Source organism: Callionymus lyra, chromosome 12 (genome assembly GCF_982586985.1).
Source record: "Callionymus lyra chromosome 12, fCalLyr1.hap1.1, whole genome shotgun sequence".
Lineage (NCBI taxonomy): Eukaryota > Metazoa > Chordata > Actinopteri > Syngnathiformes > Callionymidae > Callionymus > Callionymus lyra.
The window spans coordinates 22,204,592-22,227,073 of record NC_141829.1 but is presented as its reverse complement, the minus strand read 5'-3'; the positions used below and the strand labels follow the sequence as shown (position 1 = coordinate 22,227,073).

General features: G+C 38.1%; 1 protein-coding gene across 2 annotated transcripts; it reads right to left on the bottom strand.

Annotated features, from left to right (window-relative positions):
• Window positions 1-705: 705 nt before the first annotated feature.
• On the bottom strand, window positions 706-22,192 carry itga6a (integrin, alpha 6a). 2 transcript variants are annotated; one of them, XM_087804684.1, is made up of 26 exons: window positions 21,959-22,192; window positions 14,194-14,318; window positions 14,048-14,127; window positions 13,716-13,977; window positions 13,451-13,582; window positions 12,065-12,278; window positions 11,802-11,995; window positions 11,642-11,736; window positions 10,904-11,031; window positions 9,799-9,888; window positions 9,678-9,739; window positions 9,449-9,618; window positions 9,208-9,351; window positions 8,382-8,497; window positions 7,154-7,316; window positions 6,954-7,040; window positions 6,804-6,883; window positions 5,926-6,003; window positions 5,751-5,853; window positions 4,559-4,735; window positions 4,420-4,497; window positions 4,243-4,350; window positions 4,082-4,177; window positions 3,891-4,016; window positions 2,262-2,385; window positions 1,128-1,267 (listed from the first exon to the last, which is right to left on the bottom strand). In XM_087804684.1, the coding sequence occupies exons 1-25, from the start codon at window positions 22,132-22,134 to the stop codon at window positions 2,278-2,280; spliced, it is 3,192 nt and encodes a 1,063-aa protein (XP_087660810.1). In that variant the 5' UTR covers window positions 22,135-22,192; the 3' UTR covers window positions 1,128-1,267; window positions 2,262-2,277. The 2 variants fall into 2 exon arrangements, with proteins under 2 accessions (XP_087660809.1, XP_087660810.1); XM_087804683.1 differs by lacking the exon at window positions 2,262-2,385 and having other exon boundaries at window positions 706-1,267.
• Between the last annotated feature and the right edge of the window lie 290 nt (window positions 22,193-22,482).

Here is a 22,482-nt window from a genome sequence, read left to right as displayed (position 1 = left end):
TCTCGTTAGATCCCAGTGATGACTGAGGACAAGAGGATACAGTTGGATTCAGTAGTTTTTCAAGCTAATGTTCAGACATATTTTGGTTTCAAAATAAATGGAAGAAGTAACAGCTTCGTCAAGTGTGATGTGGTCTGTAAATTCTGAAACACCAGAGTCAAGTACTCGACAATACTACAGATATATCCTTGTTACTACAGTATCACAATATAGTATATTATTGCCAATACACACTACATGTTTGTTCCAAATTTGTCACTAACTAAACTATCTTTTTTTAAACAAAAGTTTAATTTCTGGTTAATCATGTTTTATGTCAGACAGTTTCTTTAAATGACACCATAGACACAAATACTTTCGATTTTTGACGCAATAACTTGACGTTTTTTATTTGATTTAACTCAAAAATGATCTTAGTTATGACTTAATATGTTATAAGATTTAGGAAATAAACACTTGCTTCTAAAAGACTGATATAAAACTTGTTCTCCGATCACTAATGATGAGAGATTTTTTTCTAATAATGACTATATTAATGAAAACTCACATACTGTAAATATACCAGGAGCGCCACCTATTGAATCCTACAATTTAAGACACTGTTCACAAAGCTAGAAGGCAGCATTTTGTTTGTATTGATTAATGTATTTACCAATTTTAAATGTACCTAAATATAATTCTTCTGTCTGGATTTGAAACAACACAAACTTTTATAATTTTTATTTCAAATAAAACAAAACAGTATTTTATACACACAATTGTACAAAAGTGTATCAAACTTCATTCCTCAGTTTCTTCAGTGATTATTAACTAACATTTTCCTCCAGTGATTGTCGGTCAGCATGATCTGATTTCCCCCTGCCTCTCACCCCGGCTAGCTGGCATAGACTTCAGTGAGTGAGTGAGTGAAGCAGCGGATGTCGGTGAGGATCCTCAACAGTGAAGTCAAACTTTGTTTCATCAGTAGCTCAGAAGTTGAACAAAGCTTTGGTCAAGTTTTTTAACAAAAATAAATATACAGTGTACAAATATTTACAGAACATTTCAGTGTAAAAAAAAAAAAGGTGCTGCCAACATTCAGCGAGTCTAAGTCTTCTGCAGCAGCTCAGGAGTAGCTCTCACTGTCGACCCAGGTCATCCAGGGCTTCTTCTCGAAAGGATCCTGCTTCGCTTTTCCATCTTCGTACGGCGGCGTCTCCCGTCGTATCCTCGCGGCGTGATACTGAGGGACCGTGTCCTCCTTCTTGGAGCGCTTGAAGAATCCACACTGGAAGTGAAGAGCGAGAGGTGAGTATTTGAAGCGCACCTTGATGTGTGAGACTCGACTGAGGAGTTTTTAGCGCTGGTCTGCAAAACTTTGAGTCCAAATGCTTTAGCAGCAGAGTTTTAGTTGGCAGAAGCAGAACGGAGGAGCTGAAGAAAGGAAACTGAAGGCTCGTATTTGTTAGTGGCGGCATTTATATGGTCTGTTCTGACCCAGGTGAATATGCTTCACCTTAGTGAGTTCAGGGTCAACTTTGTCGGTCATTGGGTCGGCATCAGAGGTGTAGGAAAATATCGATACACTTAGATATCGCAATATTTTTTATATATTTAACACTGCGATTGTTTTTTTCAAATCATATTCTATTTTTATTACCATTGTGTTTAGAATTTAGAAAAATCTTATCTTTGTCATTATGTCCTCTTGTTAGATCCTAGTGATGACTGAGGACAAGAGGATACAGTTGGATTCAGTCGTTTTTCAAGCTAATGTTCGGACATATTTTGGTTTCAAAATAAATGGAAGAAGTAACGACATGAGTCATGTGGTCTGTAAATTCTGCAACACCAGAGTCAAGTACTCGACAATACTACAGATATATCCTTGTTACTACAGTATCACAATATAATGTATCATTGCCAATACACACTGTCACTAACTAAACTATCTTTTTTTTAAATAAAAGTTTAATTTCTGGTTAATCATGTTTTATGTCCGGCAGTTTCTTTGAATGACACCAAAGACATGTTTGATGTCCTGTGAGGGAAGACGAAGAGGACAGAGACACAAATACTTCAGATTTGTGACGCAGAGTCGCATGTATAACACCTGTCAATCACGTTATACAACCTACAGCTGCTTCTTTTGTAAGGTTAACGGCACACAGGGCGACACATATTGCACCGCTTTAGAGCGAGTCTCTCTGTGCAATATGTGTGATTAGCATCAAGCCTGCGACAGAGCGCTTGCAGCGACGTCTGCGGTCGCTTGTGTTTACCAGCAGTCAGAGCGACTCAGGCCTCAGCCGACTGCTTGTCTTTGTCAGAGGGCTGAATGTGGATCTCTGCCTTTTGATAGGCTGCATCGTACTGGTCTTTGGTCGCTCTCTTGAAGAAGCCACACTGGAGAGAAGGCAAGGAGGGTTAAGCAAATAACCCACATCCCCTTACGTGACGGAATTAAATGTATATTATCGACATATGTTTTATGTTTCTTGCATTATTGTAGACGACTCTGATCATTTCCTTTCATCCATCAATCTGTCTTGTCGACCCTGATACTCAAACTGTTCCTTTCATCATCGTCTCTCACCCTTTCACAGACTTTCTTTTATTACGTTGTTTTCCACTTTCATGAAGTACTCTGACTCTTGTTCATTGCTGAGTGAGTCATTTCTCAAAATTAATATACGTGTTATTTTAGGTCCTTACATTTAACTGAATTAACACATTTATTTACAATTTTTAAATAGGTTCTTATGTGAAGAGATTCATAGCACTTTATAAAGTACTTGGAGTTAAAGTATTTTATTATAAATACTATTTTCTGTAAAGAAAACAGTTCATGAAAACCATGAATCATTATTGTTATTATTATTAGGAACAATAAAGAAAGAGTTTAAATATATCGGACTACTTGCTTGTCTCCATTGATGCAAAATGTTCCTAAAATCCAGGATGTAAATTGTAAAACAAAAATACATTGTGAATCAAATCAGCTCGATCCGTGAGATAAGTGAAGATCCACAGCCCCTCTATTCTTTATTTTATTCCTCTTCACTGTAGTGTATACTAACACCTCCAGCACCTTCACAAAAATCACTACATCATAGGCAAACATCACGGCTCATAGAGAGATATTATGGTCTGTCCCCCCGAACAGGAAGAGGTTAAGAGCTGCTGCATTTTTATGATGATCCCTGTGGCACTTTCTGATACATCAATAGTCGTTTTTAATCCTTGTGTTATCTCTGGGTCAAGGTGACCCAAATGCCCTAAAACAACTGTTTGAGGTATCCCTTGTGTTGTCTCTGGGTCAAGGTGAACGACCTCCTGGGCTTCCACAAAAATATATGCAGTGGAGGAGGTTGTTTACCTTGACCCAGAGACAACACAAGGGATACCTCAAACATTTGTTTTAGGTGTCTGTTTTCGGGCCTTCGGGTCACCTTGACCCAGAGTTAACACAAGGGTTAAGTTGACAAGCAGGACACTGACAAAAAACCTTTTTTGTGCAAATAAAGTGAGTTTTTCTTTTTTATATTTATTAAAAGTAAAAAATGAAATCCAATTTGTTTAAAACTTTGTTTTAAGTACTCTTTTTAGGCAAATTTAAAGCGATATTTAACGAAAAAGAGAAAATTTTTCTTTGACCATTCTGCCATTGTCTTTGTCTGTGAAACAACATGTGTTGGAAATCAGTGATTCAAGTTCGAACACATGTTGAATCTCTGTATTTTGGATGAAAGGCTTCAATAGTGTAAGTCAAACCGTAACCAAAATTTAAAATAAATGTAATGAGAACCAGTGTTATTCTGGTCCAGCGGATCAGTACCATCCCACCTCATCATAACCTCAGACATCCTCAGTGTGTTTACTAGCAGGTGTGTCAGAGATTCTTCGTGTACCTTCCAAAGCAGAAACACCAGCAGCCCCAGAATGAAGATCCCGGCCAGAACAGCCACCAGGATGATCCACCAGGGGACTCCTCCGTACTGAGCGACCTCGCTGTCAGGGAACACCGTCAGCCTCACCTGGGATCAGACATACGTGAGTCGAGCACATTGGGTGGAAGAGGGACTTTTAAAGGCTTCTTTACATTGGTGTCTGGAGTCGTGAGGATCATGTTCTTGGGAGTGTGGAGCACCAGAGACGCCTTCACCATCACGTCCAGGAAGGACAGAGAGGCGTAGTCCTGTAGGGGGATGAGAGACGTGAGGGATCCGAATGGAACAGAAGGGATCTACCAACAAGCCTCACCTCAATAAAGGTGGAGTTCCACAATCGAGAGCTCAGCTTGATTGTAGTTCCATCTAACGTCTGCAGGGGGCACTTCAGCACCACGCACTTCATTTCCTTCCCACATTTCTGCACAACAAACATCTTGTTTTATAAATCGAGGACTAGGAGCTGAAAACATGGCGAGACTCGACTCACAAAGAGCTTGTTTTTGTCCTGCAACGACTGTCGACCGACACGTTTGGTTTCTCTCGTGTCTCGCTTGGACGAGGAGATCTGGAAGTCGGCGTCCACTTGTTAGTGAAAAAAACATTTGAGCGACCACAGAGAGTCAGACCTGGATGTGTTTGACGGGGTTGATCTCATTCTCAGGGGAGCAGGAGATTTCTTTCCCTCCATTGGTGGTGATCTTCAGCAGGTACAAGAACCACTTCCCGTCTTTGCTCCACTTGGGCCAGTGGATGTGCAGAGACGCTTTGACTGACGGTGTCAGCGTCTTCCATAGGTTGTTGACCTGAGAGAAGAAAACTTTGTAAGTCCAGTCTGAGCAAGAATTTTCTACTTTCATCTCGTCATTTTGTCCGTTTTACAATACTTTGTGGACCTTCTAGTGAGGAAAGCCTCTTTTCTAAAGGAGGGGTAGATGTTCTTCAAAACTGTATGAGCAAGCTATATTTCAAAAGTCCAGCCTTTTCAACAGTCCTTTTCTTTTTCTCACCATAAATATATTAACTGATAACAGAGAGACGTACACACAGAGCAATCACAGTTTTATAAACAAGCAACAAACAAGATTTAAACGCCATCAAATATTTAACAAAAATAAAATCGACAGACACAAAAAAATGATTTGACCAAACATTCATATTTCTGTATTCATTTTACATTCTTATATTATTTAATAATTGTATTGGTCATACCTACGTTAAAGCTAACACATAAACTTTAATGTATTTTAGTAAAGCCTTATATTTCTTCCTTCCAGCACTTTTATACTTGGTTTAATGTTGTTGTTGTATAAGAAAATCACAACATTGCATTCGTTTGAATGTAAAATATGACAGAATTGTCCACAAAATACCGTTAAGGCAGCTCTAAATGAAAAGTCCAAACTTTTTAAACACATGATTTCAGAAAGACACTCGTATTAACACGTTTCAAATGGCATCAGCATTTGACACGGTTTAGTAAAAATAGAAATAAATATAGTAATTGCTGCACTAAACCGACTGTTGAAAGAAATTATCTTTAATAATGAGTATTTTATTGGTTGCTTTTTTGGTTAAAAAAAATACTTTTCTTACCTTAATAATTTTCTTGTACTTGCACTAAGAAGTAAAAAATCTAAATTTATATCATTAAAAAAAAAATCTTTAGTACTTTTGTCACCAAAGGTTTTGCCAGAGTTGATCAAATTTAAGAAAATATTTATTTGTGTTTTACAGATTGTGGAATTTATCTGATTATTTTTGGCTTAATGAGACAACCAGATTGAAGATGTAAAAATCAGAAATATGAAAGAAACCTACTGTGAAAGTATAATTGATCAAACTGCCGATCTCTTCTTCCGTCTTCATGGCACTTTCACCTTTCACAACGCCGCCAAAAGAAACACGGTTCGGGTTCACTTCCCTGTCAAGAAGAGAAATCATAGATTTTCATTTTCTGGAGCAACTTTTTATTATTTAAAAGAATCACACTTACCCAATGACCGACAGCGGTAACTCCACCACCACTTTAGCACGCAGGGTTATGTTGGCGATGTGCTTCTGGACGCTTGTTCTGATGCAACAAACAAAGAGATTCAGTATCACGTGATGTAAAAAGACATTGAAACTGGAAAAGCACCTTGATGGCGCATACCTCTGCCAAGGAGCTGATAACTTACTAAACCCCCACAAACAATCAAGTCAATGATACAACCTCCATGAGTCAATAGTTGATAAAGTGAGAAGGAAGTATCAAATGAGTGACCACATGGTCAGCAGTGATGTTAGCTTAGCAACATCCCAGAGAAGAAAACAACAGAAGTCGCTCTCTAGAAACCCTAAAAAATGTTGAATACTGAAAGAAAATGTTTGGACCCGGCGATGGAAAAATGCGCCTTCATGTGCACAATCATTCCTAAATGACTTTTGGACTATAAATATTAGACATTTGCAACCTGTATGTTTTTATTTTATTGTGATTATTATAAGTTTGTCTTGTTTTATCTCTCTGTTTTTGAGTGGTGGTCAATAATTATCCATTGTAAAGTGTGGAAAAAAGTATTTTATATATATTTTATTTTATTTTTAATTTTTAAACAATGTTGAATACAATGACAAACACATTTTGCCACAACAATCACATTGATCTTAATTATTTAAAGGATTTAATTGGATGTAAAGGTAAAATATTTTAGGGTTTATTTGCAGTTAGCGGGTGCGAAGCCATACAAGAAACACAACATTTAAAACTCCTAAATCCAAATAGAACTTCACAACACCACTAAAACAAGCCTCTTATACAATAACATTTCCTGAATGCTTTATTAAAACACAATAATGCAGTAATAGTGCCGACAAAAACGTCCATCTTACGTTTGCAGCTGCAGGTTGAGATTAATCTCCGAGGTGTCCACGTTGATGGCATCAGTGCTAAGTATGATAAAGAAGGTAACCTGTCGACAAAACAAGAAGTTAAAGGAGGACATGCTTTGGTAAGTGCAGCCGGGGCAGACGAGTCTTCACCTCTGAGTCTCTCTTGAATGGATTCCCCAACTCACATTCAGCCTGCGAGCCGTTCTGGTTGGCGAAACAGAGAACCAGCTTGTCCGTCTGACGGTTATATTTGACAATAAAAACATAAGAAAAAAGACAAATCATGGAACACCAATATTTCTATCAAGTTGTGCGAGGCTGAGAACCTCCACTAGGTGTCACTAGATTACCGAGGTGTGGTGCTTGCGGACTCCAGAGTAGGACAGGGTCTCAGGAAACGACCCCACTAGTTTGGCCTCATAAGCGTCGTCACCGTTCATGTTGTTGACCGTCAGCTGCAGAGCCAGGTCCTTCCTCTCGTAGTTCAGATGGAACACTGGGACATTGTTGTTGCTGCCGACACACAAAGACTATTTTAGGCGGAGATCTGGGTCATCTGTGGGGGTTTTCTTATGCAATTACGAAAGGCTGATTGGTGGGTCAGATGGCAGGAAGAGTCGGGAGTCTCTTCTCTAAAGTCCTGCGGGGTCACTGGGTTAATGGCAAACCTAGTGACTGATGAGTCACCGATGCATGTTCTTAACTTCATGCACGAGTGTGCGGAGGAAACCAGCTCAGGCACGGAGAGGAAATAGAAACTCCTAACATGCAGTTTAACACTTTTAACACACAAATTACTCATTCTTCAATACAACACATTAGATTTAACTAGATATAGATCATTGTGCTTCTGGATTATTTGAATTATTTCTGTGACTGACTAGCTCGATCTAAGTGTGTATATTAGAAACTAAAATCCAGAATGGTCAACAAAAACATGTTAAGATATTGTTGTCATAGAGCCTTTATTACTAAAAGAAACAAAAAAATGCTAATTACTTGACGCTAACTGTAATTGACTAATAATGCCAAATTTTGAGAATAATAAAAACTATACTAACATGTCTCTTTATTAACATTGGCCAACATGAGATAAGACATTTTGCTTAAAACACCATAAATAATTATAATAATCTCATTAACAGGCGAGTGTGGTGTACTCAATAGCGTAGAAATGGCTATGGTGCATTCAACACATAGAATTCAGCGAAAAACCAAACGTTTACTAATAAAACTCAACTAAAATAACAACAGAAAACAGTTTAAAAATCATGAAAAGACTTCAAGACCCCCAAGATTCAATTGTTAAACTAATACATTTTAACATCTATAGGATAAGCATCTTCCATGCACCAGTTACAAAGATACAATTATGAGAGTATTTTGAATTGTGAGATGACGTCGGGATGCTTGTGTTGGTTATAACTAAAAAACAAGTTTCCTTAACGAGAATTACGCCAAAATGTCAAAGGTTTTCATTGACCAAATTCCAACTTTTAGTCGGACTAGACTTAAAAGACAAGATTAAAACGAGAACCTAAAGAGTGAAACTGGAATTAAAACTAGTGAAGAACTCACAGCGGCAGAGGAGAGTACACATCATGGCTGCTCAGCTTGTACAGCAGCTTGTAGGACATCCTCAGGTTACTGCGGCAGACGTGATCTTTGCCACATCCCTCTTTCACAAAGTTCACCTGAAACATACATGACATTCACCGAGTGTTACCAAGAGACGCTTGATTTATTAGAAACTACATAAAGCCTGAACAATTGGGAAATAAACTACAAATGACTCAAAACATTGAATCTAATTCAATGCAATTAATTGCAATTAATTAATTGCTGTCATATATATTTCTTTTTTATAGCACTAATCTTTTTTTTGTACCGTGGACCAGTTTAGTGTAAGTTTATATTCTCAAACTAACCTTCTGGATTAAAACAGTATAAATATCCCCATATATTAAAATAAATCATAAACCGTTTTTTTTAACTTGTTTACAGGTTTATTTTGTGAGTAAACATGCCTGAAACAAACGTGTCAATAGTGTGTGAGAATAAATACCATTAAAAAACAATTTACAGTTACCAAGGCCTTTAGGACAATTGATTTAAAGGACACAACAATATACTTGTTTTCTCGTATTTAAATCTGCACAACAATAAATCTCAATGAAAAAAATTAATTAAAGTTGAGAGTATTTCAGAGGAATTATTTTCAGAGAAAATACATTTGTAAGTGACTTAAAGTTTGCAAGAAAACAGTTTAAATTCATTGTAATTGTTTCAGGAAAACAGCTAAAAGTGTTTGAGGTAAACACTCCTACTACTACTATTAAGGTCTGTATATTTTATGTGTCTGACAATCGTCTAAGCTGTTGCATTACTCAAGTGTCTGTTTCACCTCAATGGTTTCTTTGCTGAGCTCAGTCGGGTCCAAAACTGGCATCAGTGCAGGAAGTATACTCTTGCTCTTGTGGCGCTTCGTTCCCGCGATCTCAGCAGACACTTGGATTGGAATGCTGCGCAGCATGTCCTTGATGTTGTTCTGCACACGTGTATATTAAGAATTACCTTCAGAATTCATCAGTGCCGACACCAGACCGGCCTCATCTGTGAACCTCATGATCCTTCGTTTCTCTCACCTTCAGCTTGGCTTTGACTTTGATGCACTCTTCCTGGTTTTGGCCACGGAGCTCCAACGTACCGTTAAACAGGAAGTCTGTGTCACTGTGAGATTTGTCCAAGAAAATCACTCTAGAGGGAAGCCCCAGTTTCCTGCGACCCCCGTCTGCGTCCACAGAATAGCTAATGGCTACAGAAAACACGTGTTAGCAACATGAAGTCGAGCAGGAGCAGAACAATTCTACTCACTTATTCTTGGGTTGTATGAAGCAGGGATCCCCGTGTAGCTGAAGCAGGCCTCCACCGACAAACTATGAATACATGTATGATTAGTCTGATGTCACTTAAAAGAAAAAAAACAATAACTCACCAGTTACTGTCATCGCAGTTTTTGACGGCCAGGTCGATTTCCCGCGGTGATACTTTGACAACACGTCGGATACTTATGACAGGACGTGCCCTAGAGTCACAGAAAAATGTTTTATTGAACATGCTGTAACCACTGACTATATCAGGCACAGAATTAAAACACTTTATTAAAACAGAGAACAGGCGTCCAAACACAGACACGATTCACCTGCACGAGCAATAAAGGTTATGCACCATAGTGCCTGAAATATCAAATAAATAAAAAACTTTTATTTAAAGAAAAGCATGTTTACAATCGTGCCAACAATAGGCTCGACTCACATAGCTGCAGTTATAAGTTCAGGAGTGAGATGAATAAAGAGTGGTGTTGGAAGACAGATTTATAGTGTGAGTAGTATTGAGCTTAAATGTGTTTTTGAGTCTTTAAATTATGACATGTTTCACATGTTTGAAAAAACAAACATAAATCAGTTTTTAAAAGTATATAAAAGAGGAAGTGTGATAACTGAGGAGGATAAGGGATACATCTGTAAAAAAGTTTAGCGTTTATGGTCATTAACTTAGTTTATGGACTTATATGGATATGCTTAGTGTACACATATATATTACGCTATATCATGTCATGTTGTGTAATAATGTTATGTTATATAATTTTATAATGACATGTAAGAAGCATGATTTTATTTTTACAATTATATTTCCATATATATATATAAATGTTATGTATATATGTATTTAATCATAAAGAAATATTAGTTTAGTTTCACTTAGTGCCACAGCAGTTAAAAACACCTGGACAATGACTTGTCAACAAGTGAAATAATAAAAATCCAAGAGTGAACATTTTCTTTTATAAAAATGGTCAAATCTTTACCTTAGTTTAATTACTTGTGTCTGTTTAGATTATTTTACCATCTTATAAAGTTGAACATTTTAGTTTTTATCCTTAATTATGTTGAAAATGTTACTTGTTTGTAAAAAAACGGCAAAATAACTCACTTACGGGACAAAAATCCTACTCCTAAAAAATTGCACTAAACCCTGGTGACATGGAAATAGTTGTATTAAAAATACATATTCGCGTGAATCATGCGTGACGTCATCACCTGTAGATCACAACGTTGTCTGATAAAGAGCCGACAGCCAGGTCCGGGTACGAGTTACCGTCCAGGTCCATGTTTCCAGCCAATGAATAACCGAACAGCTTGATGTTGTGCTCTCTTCCCGAGATAACCTGCAGCACACAGAGCTGTTACATCTGCGTTCTGAATGAGCAACAATCAAGGGTAGCAAAGAGACACTCAATGCAGTTCAGGATTTAAAAGAAAGTTTCTCAATGTAAATATTTTTATTTGGGATGTAAGAAGAGATACAGCCATATGTCGTGATATAATTTTGACTTTACAGTTTAGATAATCAATATGTATAGATTGTTTTTTTAATCATGGTTAAAATAATTTGACTTTATATTTCCAATTAACATGAAAATATTAACAGTTCATTTTTGTGCTGCAATTAAACTTCAGTCACTAGATGGCAGCAGTCATTGTGTCCTCCGTAGCAATAGGAAGAAAACAATTCTATGAAATCCCGGCGAAGACTGAAGACGAGAGGATACAGACGACTCCAGCAGCTTTTAAAGCTTCAAAAACAAATGAAAGCATATACAACTTCATCAAGAGTCATGTGGTCTGTAAATTCTGCAACATACATAAATTCTGGTTCATACAGTATCCTAATATATCGCAATATATCGTATAGTTGCCCCTGTATCGTGACGCCAGATTCTTGCCGATACACATTCCATGCACTTCCACCTCCAGGGCGACAGATGGCACTCTCACCTGTGCTGGTATTGTGTTGAATTCCTTTGCTGAGCCGTGATAAATATAGACTTTCCCTGCGCCGCCATCATCAGAGGGAGCTCCCACAGCCATGTCTGGATGAGACACATGTTATGTAGCTTTAGGGTACAGTATTGGGTGAATATTTCTCTTGAATTACCTGCATATGAGTCCTGGTTAATGTCGCCGATGTTTTCCACGGCCAGCCCGAACATCGAGCCTTTAGTTCCCTCCAGGCGAACAGGAGTGACTCGGTTCCATCGGCCCGCCTGGTTGATGTAGACGTAAACTGCCCCCTCGATGTCTTTGTGCTTCATGTAGAACTGAGGAGCTCCGACTACGATGTCCTGCCATCTGGATCAAACGGCATCGATCAGAACATTTTTTGGCCCAAACAGAGGTGAAGGAGAAAACAGCTCGTACCCGTCGCCGTTCAAGTCCACCACTGTGACGTCGTATCCAAAAGAAGAGGCCAGTCCAGGGCCGTACAGTATGTGTTCCACCAACAGCCTGGTGGAGACGGAGTTCTCCTTCCTCAACAACAGCACAGCTCCACTGTGATTGGCCCTGGGCGCCCCGGCCACCACCGTCAGGCCCCGACCCCTGGTGATGCTGTGTCCAGAATCCAGAGAGAATCCTGCAGTGGCAAATTAAAGTCATTAAAGGGCCACAATATATACTTTGACTGTTGTTAGGGGCCAAGAGGAACATTTCATTTTGAGATTCTTAGTATAAATGTAAAGACTGGCAAAAAATAATACAATGCAATTTTTTTATGTTTTATGTAGTTTTGTGTGACATAAATGACTGAAGTATTTAACAAAAAATCATGATAAACAAAAAAAATTGAACTTGTTTAAAAGGCAACTAATGTGAAAACCCAACTCTCCTGACGCACATGTTTAAAATATAGAATACTTCCTCTTTAAGATACAGTAAGTCTATCGCCATGACGATGGTTTTTGATGGTAGTTACTACTTTAGAAAGTTCTTCCCCGTCTGAAATCTCAACGAGAGCTCATGAGAGCGAAGTCCATTATGATTCACTCCTCCAGCCAGGTGTAATTATGCTCCGCTTTGTTCATTCAAAGAGTCCCTTGGAGGTGGAGACTTCCGGGATTGATGGCGTCCAGTGACAAACCAAGATGTTAACCAATCATAGCAGTGAGTGGGCGTGGTTATGGTAAACAAGATTTTATCTCCAGAAAAACAGTGTTTTCAGTGGGCGGGGCTTAAGTACATTTTCTAATGTATTTCAGTGAAAAGAGAGTTTAGTACAAACAGACACAAACTGATGAGTACAATAGAGTCCAACATCTATTTGAGACTCACTTAAATCAACACATTAGTTGAACTTTAACATTCAAAATATTTGCCATAACAAACTTTCACTCCTGGACTTGTATTAGTCAGTTGTTCTGTCAGTTGACATATCAGTGTGCAGACGTTAGGAATTGAAACTTTTTGTTCCTTTTTGGGTGAGACTTCAGGTCTAAAATAAAATGGAAAAAACTTGGTTCTGCAAATTTCACGCTAATATAAATTACTTTCCACTTTTTCACATTTCACTTTCTCTCTTAGTATCACCTCTCATTGAACTCATCACTGCAACAGTGTCAGACACTGATGTATATATTTTTTAATCATACAGGATGTTTCGCATTTATTATCCTCTTAAAAACCTTGTAGTTTCCATTTTGTTAATAAGAAAAACCTCTGAGGAAATTTAGAAATACGCAATTAATGACTTGTTAATAAAGTGTTAACTAATCACCCACATTATAATTAGGTTTAAAGACAAACACTGACCCAAGTAGCTGTTGGCAGGAACCGGCACCAGATCAGGGTTCAACAGATGTTCATCTCCGACCTCATATGGTCCGTCATCGTAGATACCCATCTCCAGCAGCGTGTTGTTCTTCTGCTCCACTCGGACCACTCCTGCAGAAGTTATTTGATTCTTAATATATACGTGGAATTACAACTGAGCTCACATCCAAGAACACACTAAAAGTGGGGATAAGAGTTGCACGAACTACATTGACAAGTACTTGAGAAGAATTTTGCTCCCAACCTTTCCAGTTGTAAGCGCCCGGAGCTCCAAACACCAAATAATGGTAGTCCTTTGTGAAGGTGGCGGCCAGACCCTGCTGACACGACCCGAACATCTCGTGACCTCTGGCTCTGCCCTCGCAGAAATTCCAGTTGCCGCCGTCCTCATCCGACAGAGAGTCGATGGTCAAGTCCTGACTCAGCACGTAACATCGCCCGGTGATGTCGCCCGACTCCTGCGGCGTGTTGGCGAAGTGGCGCTTCTGATAGCGGTGAGCGCACGTCTGGAATCAAACCCGACGTTAGTCTCTTAAGATACGACCATTCGAAAGGTCGCGAGAAAAAGAGACTCACCACGACTTTCCCCCCCGGACCCTGGCTCTGCACCGTGACCCCCATCCACTGGTTCTCCTTGTTTTCAGTGCTTCTGTCCTCTGATCGGAGAAGACGGGGCAACATAAGCGTGAAGTTCATGTTGAGTCATCAATTTTTTCTCTCACCGTTATTATCAAAATCAATGCGTTCACACTCGCTCGAATGGCTGATGTCACATTTATATAATCCTCCAGTGATGCGTGACGCCTGCCTGGACAACGCTGAAGCCCTCGGTGCACCAATCAGCAGCCTGAGGAAGAAGGAAACTGGTTACATTAGATCATCTGCATGAGGGTCCTTGACTCATGCAGTCTTTCTATGGAACTGATGCCTTCAAATCATCCAGAATAAAACAAATTATTATTATTTAAATGTTAATTATTAAAGAAAATAATCCATATTCATGTTTTTCTATTTACAATTAACATTGCAGTCATTAAGTCCTCTGCAGCAAGTTCCCGGCGATGACTGAGGACAAGAGGATACGGTCGACTCCAGCGGCTTTTATAGCTGGACATGTTTGGGTCATGGGACATTACAACAGATGTATTGTTGTTCCTAAAGTATTGGAATGTATCGCAATATGTCATATTCTTGCCACTGTTCCATATACATATGGTAACGCCAGATTTCCGATAATACACACTACTATTATCTCTCTTTCTATCACAAAAAAAGTGCAATGTTCATCAAATTAATGCCAGGATGCTTGCTTGACACCTTGGCTCCCACAAGGGTTTTGGTGATGCCAACTAGTGTCTGTGATGTCCCTAAAAGTGACAGTAAACATACATTAAGGCTTGGTATGAATAACTTACAACACTCGATACAGATATAAACGATAGCATATTTTTCTTTAGAAATTATATTATACTTTGGTATATTAAAAATTGAGTTAAATATTTTAATAAAGAATATTTTATTTGCTGATATTTAATATGAAGAAGAAATGATGCATGTACTACTAATTAACACTACTAATTTTTATATTTTTTAAAATACATTTTGACACGTTTTTTGATCACGAAATGGACACAAAACGATTCGTAGCATGACCCACATAGATGATTTGTGATAACACACCGATCGCAGATCAGCAAAGCAACAAAACAATCTCTCTATACTTGAAGCAACTTTTGCAATTATTCAACCTCAGCCTAATTTTTTCTGCCATAACTCACACCACTGAACAGACAGGAAGCTCTTTGACCATGAATGTGGACTTGCAACCTACTGAACTCATTTATTTGTGCCGTACACAAAAAAAATGTGCATTTTTCACTGGTCAGTGATAAGAGGCTTTGAGTGCCGCAGTTTTGTGAAGCACATGTGCTCAAGCGATAAGATAACAGTTATTTTCCACAGGTGCTTATTCTGCAGTCGGTGCTTCATGTTCGGCTTTCACCACAACTCCAGAAATGAGACTAAAACTGAAGTAAAAGTTAAAAATGTTTAATACTAGTAGAAAGAAATGATAGAATAAAAAGCTATTAATGATTAATTAAATAATAAGAAAATTGAAATATAAAATAATGGATACAAATAAATCAATAATGATAAATAAATAGACATGGGAACTAAAGGAACAAATGTATTATATAATATAATCTATTTGCATCTTAATTTACTCACACAGAATATTTGATTTTTTTAAAGAAAGAAAAAAAAGGCTATATTTCACCAATATTATTCTTCAAAATTCAAAATTCAAAATTTCATTTCTGATTTTGACACCGAATCAAAGAGGCCCTTTATTCCTCAGTGCAGGCAGAAAATCTGATTTAGGGTGAATGAAAAGAATCAATTGTTCCTGCTCTTCAGTTGGGTGACTAAACGTGTGACTGGGCGTGGGTTTATCTCTGAGGCTTTGGGGAAGGAAGTCGTTCAAAAGTGACTCATGTTGATGTCAAGAAGTTTATCAACTTATCAGTTTCTTGGTCATTTATTGAAGGAAAGATTATTAGGGTTAGTCTTAGTAAAGCTAAAGCATTAGCGCTCTAACTTATTAACTTGTTAATTTCATTGTTAGTCTCAATACATACATTTGTTTGTGTGCGAATCATGTGAATGAAATATTATGGATATTTTATTTTAATATTTTAAATTGTCTCAAATGGTTAAATATGATTAATTCAAACCATAAAAGCATGTATGTGTGTATTCAGAGAATCTTATCATTTCCTGTTTGTGCAAGCTGAAGACACTGTTTCCTGAATAGTCGAAAAAATGTAAATCGTGTTTTGAAATATAAAAGGATGTGGTAAGAAGAATGCCCCTTTGGTTTCCGCCTTGCCAAGTTATGAAAAGTAAATTGATATAAATATAATAAATATATATAAATATAAGCACAAAGTTGAACTACTATATATTAAAATGATTACATTTTATTTTTCTCTCAATTATTTTATTTTGTATTTAAAATTGTATTAATAAACATTGAATTATTTTGAAATGATTTTATATATAAGAAATATTCACATAAATGTTCAAGCTTATAAAGCGCTTCTTCTTTGCTTGTTGAAAACACAAAGTCACACATTGATGCACACAAACACACACTGATGGGAGTAGGCTGCAACGCAACGTCCCACCTTAGCATCAGAAGCAACTCAGAAACAATCATATAAAGAGCTTGGATTGAACCTCCAACTTCTTAGCTACAAGAAAACCAATTCTTCTGTCTGAGGAGCAACAGAAAATGAAGTCCTCAAAATCAGGAACTTGAACAAGCTGTATTTAAATTGAGTTATTTGTGGAGAAAAGAATAAATGCTGCTAAATTTCAGACACATTTAGGGTATAGTTTTAGGTGCACTTTTTATTATTACTACTGAATTAAATTTAGACTGTAGGTACGTCAAACTTGGGTTAGGGTTAGGGTCAGGTCGCCTACTGAAAACACTTTGTTTTTCTGAAAGGACATGTATAAAAAGAAGCAGGCTGTTCTTCGCATCATTACGACAAAATGGCACCCTCTTTCGTAACCTCTTGTTTGCCGAGATTTCAGACGGGGGAGAACTTAATAAAATATAACTTCAAAACATCATTGTGATGAGGACTTACTGCATCTTAGAGAAGAAGATTTAAACATTTGAAACATGTCATAAGTCAGTAGAGTTTGGTTTTTACTTTAGTTGCCCAGGTAAAGAGTTGATTAAGTAATAGTGAAAAAGAAATGTAAAGGCAATCATTAAAACATATTAAAGTGAAAATCTTATTTCAAAGCGGCTTTAACTGACATCAGCCCTGAGTTTCCTACACACAGTCATCTGCATTGAGTGTAAATGAAGGGAAATAGAAATGCATTTCCTGATGACAAAAGGAAGCTACAGTACATTGTAGGAGACTGCTAGGACTTTCTGACAAAACAGAAAGGAAATCCTCTCCACCCTTGTCTTCTCTCTGGAAGCCTTCTATTGATCTGGCCGCCGCTCTGAGGACCTTCATTTGCCCAACAAGGAGCCTCGTGTCGAGCCAGAAGAACCAAACAAAAGCCAGTGAAATGCAAATACACACGGCAGCTTATACAAAGTCAATTTGCCGTGTGAGTGGTGTGGTGACCCCGCGGTGTGAGAGTGAAGTCGAACAATCCTGTCACAGAAGTCCCCCCCGCTTGTTTAGTCTTCCAGGGAGACCAAACACTTGCCAAAGCTAATAACACAAGTGGGACGGAACACCTTCCGCAAACTTTCTGCTTTCCCTCGACTGCAGAGACTCGGAGGAATGTTGCAGGTAGACGGGGGCAACACTGACGTTTGAAAGAGACGGACCGTCTGGTCAGAATTTTACTAAGGGCCATATACTGTTGTGTAAAAAATTTCATAAAGATCATAAATAACATTAGAAAACATTAAAAAAAATCTAAAGTGAGGACATTTCATAATGTATTTTGGGCATGCTATAAAATACTATTGCATTTTTTTTAAATGATGTATACATTATGAAAGATAATACATTCTTAGATGTAAAAGTTATATTTAAAATTCAACTGGTATTGAATAATTAAAATGACCATAAAAATTGCAGCAGTTGTACCTTGACCACATCAGTAGGGTTCGGCATCGTTTGGATTTTAACGACTTCCTGTTTTGATTCGAAACCATTTACTAATCTTTAAGGGTTGTGTCAAAATAAGTTACAACCTACAAAATTGAAGAAAAAAAAAAAATAATTTAAACCAAATTATGTTAAATAATTTGACATTGAACTTAAGAGCTTCATCCAATGAGATTCGAAAAATAGTGTTTGTCATGACAGGCAAAAATGTGATTATTAAGACCTCATGGGCTTCTTTGTAAGTGTGAATGTTCTACATGTCAACACAAACTTAAACACATGTTTGTATTAAACAATGAGGCTCCAAAGAAATTCAGAACGTGTTCCCATCACTACTCAAAGACCAAACAGGTCTATTCTATAAAGGAAGTTTCGACATTCTGGATGTGCCAAAGTAAAAGCTGTTTGATCTGATTTAAAACCTAAAGTGCATCTCGTCTGTCACTGCGGAGTAAGAGTGCACGTTTGGAGACCTCGGCACTGCCAACAGATGTGCAGCAGCAGCTCCAACAGCTGGACAGCGAGAACCTCACAGAGCGCTGCAGCTGCTGTTTTACTCTCCACAGTCACATACAAGCCTATCACGAGACCCGTTTGTTGCGCAACACACACGGCAGAACCACAACTATCCCGGCAGCGACTTTAAATGAGTCCTCCAGTGTCGACCTATCGCTGTCTAACCTGATTAAGTGTGTGTGGAATGTGTGGCGCCGTGATGCGTTCCTTCTATCGGGTTACAGATGCACAGATGGTCACAGACGTCCACGCCGTCTTTCGCTTCAACGTGTTTCGGCGTTTCCTCGAGTCGACCACAAATACAGAGGAAGGCAAGAGTGATAAGAAAATGTGAGCTTAACCGAACTGGCCAGGCAGAGGAGAGTAACTTTGTCAACTTTGAAGTGTCTATCTAGTCTCATATCATAACCAGCGCCTTTCTCAGACCAGGGTCACAAAGTGCTTAAAAGATCAAAAAACAAACAAAGTTAAAATACATACAGTACTTTAAAAGGTCAAGACAATATAGAGACAAGCACAGCAGCCCCAAGAAGTTAAGAGAAAACCTGCACAAATAAAAAGGTCTTAAGATGTTTCTTGAAGGAGTCAGTAGATCCATCAAACACAAAGAGAGAGGAAGATCGTTCCAAAGCTTAGGAGCAACAGCCTGGAAGGATTTCTCTCCTCTGGTCCAGAAGCATGTTCAGGAAGATTCTGATCCACAGACATAAGAGCCAGAGCTGGGGTGTAAGGCTGGATCAGATCACTGATGTAAGGAGAAGTCTGACCATGAATATCTCTGAAAGTATAATTTTAAAATTTTATATATATTATAAAGATTATACTCTGAATTAAAATAAACCATGTGATCTCCATGGGTCATCGTATCGACAAGCTCTGTTTTACGCAGGTGCTGATATGGACCCCAGGCTTTGAGTTTGACTCCCTTTTCCCTCAAACTTTTGCTGCTACTCTTTATTCCACCATACCTGCACTCTCTTCTTTACCTATCTCAATGGCTGTCCATGACTTTATTTCAGTGGTCACCAACGTTTCTTGCATCCAATTTAATTTTGGCAAAAACAATAAAAATCAATCTTCACTCATTATTGGTTCGAATGAGGATTTCTTGTGTGAATTTGACTGAAACGAGTGTCTTGATGCATCACAGTGTAATTTTACTTCAGGGAAAATACAATCCCTTTTAACAATACACCTCTCAGACAGCAATCATCAATAAAGCATACTGTATATAATTTATTTATTTCTGTGCGATCTGGTAACAAGGGTCGCAGGCAACTAAACCATTACATCAAAATGGCTAAATACTAAAAATACTAACAACATAATTAAAAGGAAGCCACTCCAAATCATATGTGGGCAAAGTGCGGCCCTTTGACTGTTTTTATGTGGCCCTGGTAAGGTCACAGTGAAACTATAAAACATGTAGAATTATTTCTGACTGCAACTTGTTTTTTAATTTGTTACTTGTTCAACTTTTTTTTTTTTTTACTTTATATAGTAAAATACGACTACAGCTCATTCAGTTTAAGTATGTTCATCGGCTCCATTACTCTAAGACAAAATTGAATCGAATTTTCCCAAATGTTTCGTCAATATGTGGTAAATGTAAACAATGTGATGGTACTCTTGCACACCTGTTCTGGTCCTGTCCAAGTCTCACTTCTTTCTGGTCCAATGTTTTTAATAGTCTTTGTGTTGCATACAATCAGACTCTTGTACCAGATGGATCATTGGTTATTATGGGTTGTACCAACGATACAAAAAAGCTTCCCAAAGCATTTCAGCAGGCCCTCGCCTTCGGTTTGGTTGTGGCAAAGAAGACTATTCTTTGGGAGTGGAAGTCAGACAATGCCTCTATCTGGAGGAGATTCGATTTTCCCTTTCTGGGAATGCAGGAAAGTACAAAAAAATCTGGGATCCTTTCATTCAATTCATTAAGAGAGACGCATAGACATTTATAAATTATCCTTGAGCTGGACTTTTCTCCTGGACACCGAGGTCCTTTGAACCCCTTGACGTACTACAAGAGTGTTTATTATCATTAAGCTTTTGCCTGACAGTTGTTTTATTTTATTTTATTTATTTTATTTTTATTTTTAGTATTTTTTATTTATTTTTTCTCTTATATTTCTACTCTTGTCTACTTTATTCGGTACAGTGTATTCTTGTTTCTTGTTATTTTAATTTTCTTTGTTTCCTGTGCTTTAATAACCTGGTTTTCTTTTGTACTCTTGAACATGTTTGCACTTTGTTATAAAAATTGTATAAATAAAATATAAAAAAATTATTAATAGCACAAAATCGATTGGATTTGTAATCAATAAAATATGACACTGTTCTCTTACTGTTTTGTTTAGTTAAAGTTATATTCATGAAAAATATTGTTATTTTAACAACATTAAAATCCTAAAATGAACACTGTCATTGATTTATTATTACATACGTCTCATATCGACAAAGAACTTTATGTTCTTTATTTAAATTAATCTTAATCATTAAAAGAAATCCCTCCATTTCTGTTGCTGAACGTTTTGTTCTTGAGTTAAATATTAAACCTATAAAAGGTTGTCAACATCACAGACAGAAGTAACTGCAGGTGTTCAGATGGTGGAGCGGGTCAGTCCTGCAAACATGGTAAATCTTCACTGCCCCCTTTTTTTCTTTCTGTTTGGGGCCAAAACTAACTCTCAGACTGGTGTTACATTCTAAACCCTGACAAACATCACCTGCTCCGGCATCCTTGTTTACTCACCCACAGATGTCTCGCCGTCATTCCACCAGACCAAACAACGACAGATAAAATTCCAGCAAGAAAAGAAAAATCTGATAATCCCGACTCAGAGTCGCCTTATCAACTTTCCAACGAGCTCCTGCAGGGTCTGAATGTGGTGCAGGCTTTGACATGCCAACACTACAGGGGGGTTTTCAACAGGGGTTCTACTCCTGCAGGCATATGGACAGAGAGAGGACTGGGTCCAGGAGAACCTGCCATGTGGATGTTGGGTTCAATGAAGCAGCTGACCCAGAGATAAACTGAAGTCCATGACTGTTTTTTTTTCTGTTATGTTTTCACTTCTCAAGGCTGAGAGAGGAAAAAAACCTTTGACCAAATCTGACTGATAAAAAGTGTGGGGGGGGTAAAGATCAACAGCACTGTTCATTTGCATGACACATAAGCATTGTTTCACACTTTATGACATCACATTAAAGGAAGAGAAAACAGTTCATTATCTTCTTCAAATGAAGAAAACACAACTATCAAATAAAATATATATATATAAGTAAAATGTAAAAAAAAAAACTGAAGGAAACTCACAGTCGTTTATCCGGGTTGAGCTGCCGGTGCATGGCCAGAGAGAGCCCGAACAGACTCCCCGGCTCACCGGACCTCCGGATGACCTGCAAGGTGTCCAGGTTGAAGGCGACCACAGCACTGCAGCTCGTGAGGTAGAAGAGCGCGGCGGCGGCAGAGGCTCGTCCTCGCGGCGGCATCTCGGCAAGTCAAGTCCTGCACCGGGAAGTAGAAGTTGGCAGCCGCCTGCTGCTGAGTCTGACCTGAGAGTGAAGAGGAACGAGAGCCGGAGCGTCGAGCCCATTTTACGCGGACGCCACCGCAGGCAGAGAGAGGTACTGCGTCGCGTTGAGCCTGGATTACTTATAATTGCAGTATTAAAAACTATGAAAACTGGAAGGATGAGAGTAAAGAGCTCCGTATTTTCATTTAAAAAATGTCAACACATTCAAGACAAGCTCAATATGACTTTAAACCCGTTATTAAATTACATTAAAATAAACACACTGGTATATAATTGTCATTTTTTAAATTATAATAGTTAAGTT

What these genes read in the sequence shown, in the direction of transcription:
- itga6a (XM_087804683.1), bottom strand. Translation starts at nt 22,134, where the DNA reads ATGCCGCCGCGAGGACGAGCCTCTGCCGCCGCCGCGCTCTTCTACCTC. An exon ending in CATTGATTTTGATAATAACG is followed by an intron (nt 14,128 to 14,193) that starts GTGAGAGAAAAA and finishes TTCTCCGATCAG; the next exon opens with AGGACAGAAGCACTGAAAAC. An exon ending in CATTCAAGAGAGACTCAGAG is followed by an intron (nt 6,884 to 6,953) that starts GTGAAGACTCGT and finishes TTTTGTCGACAG; the next exon opens with GTTACCTTCTTTATCATACT.